This window comes from Bos javanicus, chromosome 20 (genome assembly GCF_032452875.1).
Source record: "Bos javanicus breed banteng chromosome 20, ARS-OSU_banteng_1.0, whole genome shotgun sequence".
Lineage (NCBI taxonomy): Eukaryota > Metazoa > Chordata > Mammalia > Artiodactyla > Bovidae > Bos > Bos javanicus.
This window is the reverse complement of record NC_083887.1, coordinates 14,650,720-14,664,100: the sequence shown is the minus strand read 5'-3', so window position 1 is coordinate 14,664,100 and position 13,381 is coordinate 14,650,720. Positions and strand designations below refer to the sequence as shown.

The following is a 13,381-nucleotide window of genomic DNA, read 5'->3' as shown; positions in this document are numbered from 1 at the left end:
CTACGGGTAATAATACATACTGACTGATAACTGTATTTATGGCTGATGGGTGCATTTAAATGGAATCCAGACTGCTTTGAATCCTTCTTGGAACAAGGTGAGAGTATAAAGAAACTCAAATGAAATGTGCCTTTTACATCTGTATGCTCTTAAAATACTGTAATCAGAATTTTTGCCACTTAGCCAGAGAAACTAGCAAAATAAATATCTCTATTCTGCTCAATTCCAGTTATGAGTTTTAAATTCAGCAAGGATGAAATAATTTTTCTGTGATTTTCAGTTTCTCATCCTGTGTACCTCAGTTTACCCTTCAAAGTCTTTCTTATAAGGCAAAGAAAGTGGCATTTTATACACTCTCAGTATATACACAATTCACTGTATATACAATAACTTGTTGGTTTATTCTCTTAAAAGAGCCACAAAGAATGCAAACATATAAAAAGAGCTGTAATTGTACCTCCATATAAATGTATGAAAGCTGAAAATCAGCAAAATAAAAGCACTTCTGTTATTTCTTTTTTATTTTTCAAGTTAAAGTACTTGATTCTTTTATATACAGAGTGATACAGATGAACAGTTGCATTCCATAATAATTTTCAGTAGTTACAAAAGGATACTTTTAAATGTATAATCTAAATAAATGAGAATGATTTACCCAAACCCCAAATAAGTAGAACAAAACAGAAACTGAGTTAATTTATAATAAAAAAGGTATCCCAGAGTTAGATGAGTGATCTAAACATGGGAAGTTAAAACTCAAACTAAGAAAATCTGACAGACACACAGGAGAAGGAAAAGGAAACCCAGGAGACCACAGGTTGCGTCTGTACAGAGACTCGCTGTGCGGATTCCTTGACTGCCTCCCTTGATCAGGGGCCCTGAGTCTCCTGGGTTTCTGGAACAGTGTGTTCCTTCCTTTTCCTTGTTTACCCTCTCAGACTCTGGCTCTCTCCTGAGCCTAGTTTCTCATGTATTCTCTTGCACTCTCTTCAGTTCTGTTTTTCTCAACTCTTGTCTGCTTTCCTGTTTTCAAGAACTTCTTGACCTCTATGTTCTGACCAGAGCTGCTTCTCTGCCTATACTGTTTTCTTTGCCTTTTTGGTCTTGGATTCTCTTTTTTAAGGCAGAAGGTTAAACTTTAGCATAGCAACTACATTAAGTGGCATTATCTTTGCTAAAACTGTACTTAAAAAAGTTCTTGTAATTCTGGGCTGTGTCTGAATGAGGTCTGTGAAGCCCAAGGTAAATAATATGTTACTCTAAAATCAGTATATGAAAATTTGGAAGAAAATAGAAAATCTCACTTTTCCTACAAGGAATCCATTATGTTGTAGTAGTGCAAATAACAAAACAATACACTAATCAGACTACGTGATACATTGAGCTCTACCTTCCTTTATTAGTTCTTACAAACATTGTTATTTAACTCTCAACACCTGAAAGTGAGTTAACTTCCAATATGTATACTAGCCAAGGTGTTAGAGTTTATATATTTCATGCTCCACAAAAACTACAGAGACAACACCTGACATGCAGAACCTACTCTGTCAGAGAACTAAGGTCCAAGCTAGATATTACTACCTGCTAAATACCTTAAATAGTGCCTATATGTACATGTTTATTCTGGTATAAATGAAAGTGCACTCATAAACCAAGGAAGAAGTTGCCTCTTAAGTCTTTGGATCAATTTCTTTAACCAGTTGCTGTCAAAAGAGTTGACAGTAAAAAAAAAATCATAGGTAGTTGAGAATTCTGAAGACCTGAAGGAATTTTTTGCATGACAAATAGGTACACAAATCCAATTAATCAATTAATTAATTTCATTAATTAATGATATTCTGAGAATACTGATATTTAAGTCCCAACTTCATATATATGAGGACAAAATGTGTATGTGAAGAATTTCAACATATGTCCAAATTAAAACTTGACTAATGTTCCATAATTTAAAAATTCTAGAACACAAATAGAATACATAAAAGAAGCAGTGTGGCTGTTATTTATTTATATCTTAATTTGCTCCAAAAAAGAAAATTTAAGGTATTTGAGTGCTGACTCTATTTTTGAATCCTGACATGAAGGATTTTGTTATTTTACTGAAACAACCGAATTCTCTTTAATATTAAATTAACAAGACTGTGATATGAAAAATAAAATTTTTTAATCCATCCTATATTCAGTCCTGTTTAAAAAAAAAAAGTTTAAAAAATACCTCTTCCTTTTTTTTTTCAACTTGATTTTCTCTTTGCTTTTTGCTTTTTTCTTTTCCTCTTCTTCATTAATTCCTGTGTGTTGAGGGGAAAGAATCAGGTCACCATCAGTTCATATATTATTGTGGTATGTAAGCATTTTTTTTTAAAAATTGGAGGACAGCTGCTTTACAGTGTGGTACAACAAAGTGAATTAGCTGCATGTACACACACATCGCCTTCCTCTCACCACCCTCATCCCACCCTCCCCACTGAGGCCACACAGAACACCGAGGCTGAGCACCCTGCACTGTGCCACAACTTCCCATCAGCTATCTGTTTTACACGTGGCAGTGCACATTCGGCAATTTCAATCTTCCAGTTCGCCCCATGCTCTCCTCTTCCCTGTGTGCCCATGTCTGTTCTCCACATCTGTGTCTACTGTTGCCCTGTAAATAGGTTCATCTGCACCATTTTTCTAGATTCCATATATATCCATTAATATATGATATTAATATTTTATACATTTAAAAATTTGGTTGTTGGTTGGTGAATTTCACTGGTCAGGATCTGCACTTTTCTTGTAACAATGCCCCCTTTCTTGATTATTTTTACTCATTAAAAATCTAATAAAAACACTATACCTTTAATACAAATTTCAAATCAACTACGTATATTTACTAAAAACTAAAAAGTATTTCATTTCTAATACCTAATCTAGGTTGAAAGTTTGGTGGGTACTATTTCAGGCCTTATGAAATGAAACAACACAATCATGTATAACTTAAAAAAATTTTCCTTTTCAAGCAAAATTAGGATCACAAAATCCTAGGGTAATGGGACAATAACAATTAATATTTATGTTGTCAGTATCTAGGAAGGAAAGAATACACACTATTCTCTAGCTTGATTTTCAAATACACAATTTGGTGTGTATTCTTCTAGGCTTTCTCTATACATAACTAAATATAAACATACATTCACATATACAAATAAAGTTACGTGTAAGTCTCAAGTTTTTTCTCATCTGAAAAATGTAACATATATAATATTTTTCAACTTACTTATTTCACTTAACACTTTTAAAAATATTCATTTATTCTAGCACTATTTGCTGAAAAGACTTTTTCTACATAGAATTGCCTTTTCACCTTTGAAAAAAATCAGTTGAATTGCTTCTAGGAAGATGAAGTAGACATATTTTTCCTATTCCTCTCATTAAGTGTAACTACACATCCCAGACATAACAAAAACAAGCATAAGAAGACTCTGAAAGGTGAAAAGGCAGACACTAGCTAGGGTTCTCGTATAATCTAGAAAACAACCCAGTACTGAGTTCCCTGAAATATCTTTTTACTTTATACAGTACAGCCTTAAGATCTGGCAACCTGGCAATGTCAACAGGTGGAGACAAAAATGCCCCAACAAGAATCTGCTCTTTCTAGTCAAAGGACCAGAAAAGAGACAGCATAGTGACAAGAAGTTTTTAGATAATAATTGCCATTCTCCAGCCAAACACCACAGAAAAAAATGTGGCACCACCCACATCATCAAAGACTGAGTGGAGAACACAGACTTCCTCCCTTGGGAGGCTGTGATACCAAACATTTAAAGGGTTAATACAAATTTTATATAATCTTATCTAACAAACAGAAGAGAATGAAACCCTTCTCAATATTCTACGAAGCTAATGTTACTATGATACCAAAATCATATTAAAATAGTACAAAATTAGAAAAAAAGACTAACATCTCTCATGAACATGGATGCAAATAACTGTTAACAAAACATTAGCAAAGAGAATTCAGTATTTAATATTTTTAAAAAATTATACACCATGACAAAATGTCACTTATTCAAGGTATGCTAGGCTGACTAAATATTCAAAAATCAATTAATGTAATCGACTGTCTTAATTCTGAAAGAGATGGGAATACCACACCATCTGACCTGCCTCTTGAGAAACCTGTATGTAGGTCAGGAAGCAACAGTTAAACTGGACATGAAACAACAAACTGGTTCCAAATAGGAAAAGGAGTACCTCAAGGCTGTATATTGTCACCCTGCTTATTTAACTTATATGCAGAGTACATCATGAGAAACGCTGGACTGGAAGAAGCACAAGCTGGAATCAAGATTGCCAGGAGAAATATCAATAACTTCAGATATGCAGATGACACAACCCTTATGGCAGAAAGTGAAGAGGAACTAAAAAGTCTCTTGATGAAAGTGAAAGTGGAGAGTGAAAAAGTTGGCTTAAAGCTCAACATTCAGAAAACGAAGATCATGGCATCTGGTCCCATCACTTCATGGGAAATAGATGGGGAAACAGTGGAAACAGTGTCAGACTTTATTTTTCTGGGCTCCAAAACACTGCAGATGGTGATTTCAGCCATGAAATTAAAAGACGCTTACTCCTTGGAAGGAAAGTTATGACCAACCTAGATAGCATATTAAAAAGCAGAGATATTACTTTGCTAACAAAGGTCCGTCTAGTCAAGGCTATGGTTTTTCCAGTGGTCATGTATGGATGTTGAGAGTTGGACTGTGAAGAAAGCTGAGCGCCAAAGAATTGATGCTTTTGAACTGTGGTGTTGGAGAAGAATCTTACAAGTCCCTTGGACTGCAAGGAGATCCAACCAGTCCATCCTAAAGGAGACCAGTTCTGGGTGATCATTGGAAGGACTGATGCTGAAGCTGAAACTCCAATACTTTGGCCCCCTCATGAGAAGAGCTGACTCAATGGAAAAGACCCTGATGCTGAGAGGGACTGGGGGCAGGAGGAGAAGGGGATGACAGAGGATGAGATGGCTGGATGGCATCACCAACTCAATGCACATGAGTTTGGGTGAACTCCAGGAGCTGGTGATGGATAGGGAGGCCTGGCGTGCTGCAATTCATGGGGTCGCAAAGAGTCAGAAATGGCTGAGCGACTGAACTGAACTGTATTAACAGGTTAAAGAAAAACTGTAGGATCCTATCAACTGATACAGAAAATGCATATGGCAAAATCTGACACCCATTCATGATAAAAACTCTTTCAAAATAGGAATGGAGGGACACTTCCTCAACTTGATAAAGACTGGCTACAAAAAAACTGACAGCTAACTGCTAAGGTCTGAATATTTCTGTCCCCTAGGGTTGGAATCCAGGTAAGAATTCATCTTCACTGCTCTTTCTCAATATAGTGCTCTAAGTTCTAGCCACAACAATAAGTCAAGAAAGGGAAATAAAAGGCTTACAAATCAAAATGGAAGAAGTAAAACTGTTTTGATATGCAGATGACATGATGGTTTACATAGAAAATTACAAGGAATCTACCAAAAACTCCTAGAAATAATCAGTGAGTTCAACAAGGATAAAAGATAAACATACACAAATAAACTGCATTTCTATATACTTGTAATGGACATGCAGACAATGAAAAAAAACATCATTTACAATTTTTCAAAAAAGAAATATTTATAGATATAAATCTAATAAAATATGTAGGATTTATATGCTGAAAATTAAAGTGATAAGAAAAGAAATCAAAGATCTAAATAATTATAGAGACATATTATGTGGGTTGGAATGCTCAACATAGTAAAGGTGTCAATTTCCCCCAAATTGATAAACATGCTTAATGCAATGAGTATCAAAATCCCAGCAAGATTCTTTGCAGATAAAAACATTATTCCAAAATTTTTATGGAAAGGAAAAGAAACTAGAATAGTTGAAATAATTTTGGAAAAGAAGAATAAAGTAGAAAAACTCAGTCCCTCCATCTTTAGCTACATTAATCGAGAATGGGTGGAGGGCTAGACATACAGATCAATGGAGCATCATAGACAATCCAGAAACAAATCCACACAAATATGATCAACTATTTTTGGCAAAAGCAATTCAATGAAGGAAAGGCAGCCTTTCAATGAACAGTGCTGGAACAATTGTTCATTATTAAACAAAACACTAAGTGCTCTAAGTTTCATATCTTATATAATAATCAACTCAAATGGATGAAGGACTTAATGTAAAATATAAAACTATAAAAACTTTAGAAAAAAGTAAAGGAGAACAAGAGATAGGTAAAAAGTTACACTTGAAAGCAAAGCATAATCTACGAGGAAAATTAATAACTTGGACTTAATAAAAATTAAAATCAATTGCTCTGTGAAACACCTATTAAGAAGATGAAAAGATAAGCTACATATTAGGATAAAATATTTGTAAACCAGGCATCTAACAAAGGACTTATATAAGTACACTAAAAACTACTTGCTTTCTCCTGGCTATTTTAATTATATTATATCATTAAAAAAAAAAAAACTTAAAATATTCAAGAGAGTTGGTATAAGATCTCTCTAGCTCTAAGGACTAAGGAAGAATTCAAGGAGCCCCTAGGATTACCTAAAGGATGCAGGTCAAGGATGCATTCAGTCACTCACACTGAGAACTGACCCTTTCAGAGATTTTGAACAACATCATCAAATTATCAGTGGAACTAACAACCACAGACTCTACACTCCCTTCCTCTGTGTGCTTCAGACCCCACTCTATGGTTCATTTGGGTAGGGGTTACTGGGATTCCTTTGCACTGTTCACTTAAGAAGGCTTTCTTATCTCTCCTTGCTATTCTCTGGAACTCTGCATTCAGTTGTGTATATCTTTCCCTTTCACCTTTGCCTTTCATTTCTCTTATTTTCTCAGCTATCTGTAAGGCCTCCTCAGACAACCACTTTGACTTCTTGCATTTCTCCTTCTTGGGAATGGTTTTGGTCACCACCTCCTGTACAGTCTTATGAACCTCTGTCCATATTTCTTCAGGCACTCCGTCTACCAGACCTAATCCCTTCAATCTATTTGTCACCTCCAGTGTATAATTGTAAGGGATTTGATATATGTCATATCTGAATGGTCTAGTGGGTTCCCCTACTTTCTTCAATTTAAGTCTGAATTTTGCAATCAGGAGTCGTGATCTGAGCCATAGTCAGCTCCAGGTCTTATTTTTGCTGACTGTATAGAGCTTCTCTGTCTTAGGCTGCAAAGAAAATAATCAATATAATCAATCTGATTTTGGTAATGACCATCTGGTGATGTCCATGTGTAGAGTTGTCTCTTGTATTGTTGGAAGAGGGTGTCTGCTATGACAAGTATGTTCTCTTGGCAAAACTCTGTTAGTCTTTGCCCTGTTCCATTTTGTACTCCAAGGCCAGATTTGCCTGTTACTCCAGATACCTCTCAACTTCCTACTTTTGCATTCCAATCCACTATGCTAAAAAGGAGATCTTATTTTCGGTGTATATTGTCACTCTGCTTATTTACCTTACATGCAGAGTACATCATGTGAAATGCAGGGCTGGATGACTCACAAGTTGGAATCAAGATTGCTGGGAGAAACATCAAACTTCAGATATGCAGATGATACCACTAATGGAGGAACTAGAGCGCTTCTTGATGAGTGAAAGAAGACAGTGAAAACTCAACATTCAAAAAACTAAGATCATGACTTCAAGGCAAACAGACTGGAAAAAGTGGAAACAATGATGGATTTTGTTTTCTTGGGCTCCAGAATCACTGAAGATGGTGACTGCAGCCATGAAATTAAAAGAGGCTTGCTCCTCAGAAGAAAAGCCATGACAAACCTAGACAGCATATTAAAAATCAGAGATATCACTTTGCTGACAAAGGTCCGTATAGTCAAAATTATGGTTTTTCCAGCAGTCATGTACGGATGTGAGACCTGGACCATAAAGAAGGTTGACCACCAAAGAACTGATGCTTTCAACACGTGGTGTTGGAGAAAACTCTTGAGAGTCTCCTGGACAGCAGGAAATCAAACCAGTCAGTCTTAAAGGAAATCAACCTTGAATATTCATTAGAAGGCTGAAGCTGAAGCTCCAATGCTTTGGCCCCGTCATAAGAAGAGCTGACTCATTGGAAAAGACCCTGATGCTGGGAAAGACCGAGGAGGGCAAAAGGAGATGGGAGTGGCAGAGACTTAGATGGTTAGATAACATCAATGATTCAATGGACATGAGTTTGGGCAAACTCTAGGAGGTACTGAAAGACAGGGAAGCCTGGCGTGCTGTAGTCCATGGGAGAGCAAAGAGTCGGATGTGACTTAACGATTGAAGAACAACACTGGGACTCCATCTGGTGATCATGAAATAAATATGGGTCCCTTCTTTGTGTGTGTGTTAGTTGCTTGGTTGTGACCAACTAACTCTTTGTGATCCGATGGACTGTAGTGCACCAAATTCTTCTGTTCATGGCATTCTCCAGGAAAGAATACAGGCGTGGGTAGCCACTCCCTTCTCCAGGGGATCTTCTTGACCTGGGGATCGAACCTGGGCCTGCCGCACTGCAGGCAGATTCTTTACCATCTGAGCCAGAAAGCTGATTTGCTAATAATGAAGCTTCACCAACTACTCTCTGTCCTGGAGGCTATTATATGCTCCTTCCTCCCCTTTCTCCCAGAGTGGATCTGTCCCTGGTCTTCTGATTGAAAAATCACCTCTAGGACAAACCACTATTCATGATGAGGGTGTAGTTTATCCTTCAAGACTGATGTGATAAAGGACAAAAAGGTCAAGAACCAATAGACTGGATGACATCTAAGGTAGGAGAGCAGCACATTGTAATGAAAATACTACAGGACAAGTAGGCAAGAAACCTGAATCACGGCAAGAAATGTTGGCTCTACTGTGACTGGTGAGTGACTTTGGAAAGTCACCTGTTTTCATTTTCTACAAAACTAGGTTTTGAAATTATTTGTTCTAAAGATTCTTCCTAATTCTAAACTCTTATGCATTTGTCTTTCTTAAAATGGGGCAGTACAGGTGAAAGGGGTAGAAAGTATCCTTGTGGGATTAAGGATCTTAGGCTTTCTCTCCTAGAATCTTCTGTTGTGCTCCTATGTGGGCTTGGCTACTCTCCATTTTGGTGCAGCTGTCCTTCTGGAATATCTCCTTACCAGCATGCTACAAATTTCCCTTGTTATCTTTTCTAGTCCCTACATTCCTGTCTTCCTTTATTCAGTGTATTCCCTTACATTGGTAGAACACTTATTCCAGAGGTTTTCTGAGAAAAAGTGACAAGTAAATTGTTTTTTGAGACTCGAATGTCTGACAATATCTTTACTGTACTTCCACATTTGATTAATAATATGGTTGGGTATATCATCCTAACTTGGATATAACTTTTCTTCAACAATTGAAAGCATGATCCACATTCTACTAGCTTCCAATATTGGTTAGAGACGTACACAACTATTCTGACTCCTGATTCTTCACCCATGACCTGCCTTATTCTCAACTCTGGAAGTCTGGATTATATCTTTGGGTTTCTAGCATACTTTAAGTTTCATTATAATGTACTTTGTGTGGGATATTTTTAACACTGTGCCTGGCACTTGTAAACCTTTTCATCTGGAAATTATTTCTTCTCTTTCTGGGATTCATTTGAATGAAGTATTTTCAAGAATGACCCTTCAATTGTTCTATCTTCTTTCTCTCACTTTGGTCTTTTTTGTTTTTTCCAACTTTACTTCCAACTCTATCAAGTTTTCCATATCTGTTTAATTTTTAATTTTCAAAAGCCCCTTTGTAGGTTTTATTCATATTCATGAGTGCTATATCTTTTCTATGAAATTAAATATTTATTATTTCTGCTAAGTTTTCTCCCTCTACAGGCTGTGTATTTCTCAAGTTGATTTTTTGTGTTTTGGAATCTATATTTCATGTGGGAATCCTTCTGCAGAAATTTAGCACTCTTCACTGTGTAAAAAGCTGACCGGAAGCTTTTAGCAAGCGAAACTTGGAAGACCAGACTTCACTGGCCATCTGGTGAGATCTTGTTTTTGAAGAATCCCTAATGTCAATATCCTTATTTCTTTCTTCTTTGGGTGGTCAGATTTCCCAGGGATGTATCTTCAGATCTTCTGCCTGAGTGATATATGACTGGGAACCAATAGGTGAAGATGGCTAGAAGGCTCTCACCATTCTGTATCTAACCTTTAACTTAAATATCTTCATTTGTGTTTGGTGTGTCCCAGTTTAAAGACTGTTGATCTGACCCTGTCTAGAAAATAGACCTGTGGCAGTCTACTGAGACGACAGGGCTTCACAGAGTAGGGAAAGGGAACGGAGCATTAACTACTACAGGCTTTTAAGCAATCCCTGTTTTTAGCCTTACATTCTCACTTTCAGAGGTACCCAAGGATACTCATTATCAAGACTGTATACTTGAGTTAGAGTGTATACTCAGGTTATTTCTCAGCTTTCCACACTGTTAAAGGGTTGAGCTCTCTTAAAGTGTGAGTCCATTATCACTAACCCCAATTTTTTGACTCTTGTTTTCTTTGTCCTTGTGAATTTGGGTCTTTAAAAAATTCTATTATTAGTGTTGTTTCAGTAGGGAGCAAAAGAAAAAATACGTATACATTCAAGCAGCCATCGCTGCAGTTATAGACTCACATTTCCTGTCACTCTCGCCTGCCTTCTTTGGGATGCCACCATTCTTCTGCCTTCTCGGCTTGTCCCAGTACCCTGGCATTTGACTTCTTCCACTTACCTTCACTGGACATTATATGGAAAGGTTAAAAAATTTTAAGGTGTTTATCGTTCTCTTATGACCAAAAACAAGTTTAACCTTTTTGTATCTGTCTCACTCCATGCTTAAACCCATATTCAAATAAGCTGCATTTTGCTTCTGTGTGACAACTACCAATAAGGCATTTTGTAGTTTACAAAATATTTTCACATATGGCATCATATTTTATCCTTAAAAACCCCACTGCAAAGATAGGTCATTTTATACACAAGATGGAAAACAAATGGTTAAACAGTTGGTCTGAAATTTGTTCTCTTTTGCAGGGGAAAGGAGGATGCCTCAGGAAAGAAAAAAGGTAACTTGGTCAAATTTCTTTATAAACATGCTAATGATAGATTTCCTGGAAATAAATTACTAGTATTTGCTGGCCAGAGAATCCTTTTTTGGGGGGAGTGGGGAGGAAGTGGTGTACAGCTAAATTATAGAAATTTACTTTCTCACAGTTCTGAAAGTTCGAAGTCCATGATCAAGCTGTTGGCAGAAGAATCCTTATTTATAGACTGCTTATAGCTGAATGTACTTGGTTGGTCTAGGACTGTTTATGGTAAATAATCCTGGAATCTAGGGATTTGGGGGGCATAAATCCATAATCCCTGGGAAATGTAACTATCTGGGCATAAAATTAAGGTGTTTCATGACCAAAATGACTTTCTTTTGTGTAAGTAATGTCGAAACCTTTGACATTAACCGTGGCCAGAGTGGGAACCTAGGAGGTTGTACTGTAGTCCCAGAGCTCTTGCTGCTTTGTTATGCCACATGGTCATCTGCATACATGAAGTTACAGTTGACCCCTGAGTGGCACAGGGGTGAGGAAATAAATTTTGTAGGAAATAAATTTTCTGTAATTTTGCAGTCCAAAATCCAACTATAATTTATAATTGGCTTTCCACATACACAGTTTCTCCATATGCATGGTTCTGAATCTGTGAATTCCATCAACTGCAGCTTGTTTATTATTCTAGTATGTAATGCTGAAAAAATTTGTATGAAAGTCAACCCATGCAATTCAAATCCATGTTGTTCAAGGGTCAACTAAAACTTGATACTGCTAAGATCTCTGATTTTAATGAGTGTGATTTGACGATCCAATCCTTTAGACTCTTTGTACCATGTGATACATTCCAGTGAGATGGAAAAACAGAACAAAACACAATAAAACCTGGGTTGCAGAATCAGAAACATACTTGCCTGCTGGTTCTATCACTGACCAATTGTTTGACTTTGGGCAAGTTACTTACAACGTTCAAGCCTATTTCCTTACCTATGCAATACTTCTTACGTAAGATGCAAACTATTTTAATGACGAGTATAAGAGAACAACAGATAAAGATGACATAATACAACAGGACATTTAGAAACAACCTTAAACGCTGGAGGGAAAAAAAAGTTTTGCTTACTTTTTTCTTGTAATGCCTGCAGTTTATTCAGTTCCTCATTCTCTTCATCACTCTCTTCACTGCTTGTGCTGCTGACATCCAAAACTATATCCCTTTTGGGATCTACTCGGAGAAAATTGCGGCATTCAAAAGTCAGGTGACCAGCTAAGTAAAACAAAGAAATATGAATGACAAAACTACAGATACATTACATATTTTTTGCTTTGTTTATCCACTAAGCAACAATTACAATTTAATAATATAATATTTAGTTGTAACTTTTATTCAGTGAATGATCATCTGCTTTACCTGAATGAAAAAGAACTATTTTTAACAGGGCTTCTTATTCAATAAATATTTTTTTGGTTACATCTTATAGATTTTAGAATACGCAATTAATGTAAATACTTTCAACTTTAGAGTTTATATTTAATTTCTTTCCCCTATATTTAATTCCTTTCCACTACCTATGTGCTTCTCATCTTACTATTACATTTTCATTACACAGCTTTCACCTAACTAAAGGTGTCATAATAAAATAATTGAACATGTTCAAAAGAATACTTATGATTTTAATTCTAACAATAATATTCAGTTCTTAAAGATTCTCCCTATAAGAAAACTACAACAGTTATCTACTTATTGCATGATGCAATTAAAAAATCAAACATTATAAACACCTGGAGACCAAACAATATCACTAATATCTAAGTACCTATCACCTGCATGTTAACATTTTGCTTTATTCACTTATAATTTTTTTTAAGTGAAAGGCTTGCAAACGTGCACACACAAAGTTGGAGAGCTTGCACCATGGCTTGGAACCCTGCCCCAAACCCATTCCATTTTTTTTTTCTTCAGAAGTTGGTTATACTGAAGTTGGTGTCGATATTTTCAGAATATCATATTATTATTTTTTAACATAAACTCAATTATACTTAGCTATCATTCTGTAACTTTCTGCCATTCAATATTATGTTTTGTGATTCATCTACGCTAACATCAGATCAGATCTGATGTTAGCCGCTCAGTCGTGTCCGACTCTTTGTGACCCCGTGAGTCGCGGCACACCAGGCCTCCCTGTCCATCACCAACTCCCGGAGTTCACTCAAACTATGTCCATTGAGTCAGTGATGCCATCCAGCCATCTCATCCTCTGTCGTCCCTTTTCCTCTTGCCCTCAATCCCTCCCAGCATCAGGGTCTTTTCCAATGAGTCAACTCT

The 13,381-nt window shown here is 36.5% G+C and overlaps 1 protein-coding gene across 2 annotated transcripts in view; it reads right to left on the bottom strand.

Annotated features, from left to right (window-relative positions):
* Nucleotides 1-13,381, bottom strand: part of SREK1IP1 (SREK1 interacting protein 1) — a 41,513-nt gene that overhangs the window by 6,155 nt on the left and 21,977 nt on the right. For both annotated transcript variants that reach the window (XM_061393429.1, XM_061393430.1), the window contains 2 exons: nucleotides 12,179-12,322; nucleotides 2,213-2,285 (listed from right to left, as the gene is read on the bottom strand). In XM_061393429.1, the coding sequence (XP_061249413.1) occupies nucleotides 2,213-2,285; nucleotides 12,179-12,322 (217 nt within the window). The remainder of the gene's footprint in view (nucleotides 1-2,212; nucleotides 2,286-12,178; nucleotides 12,323-13,381) is intronic.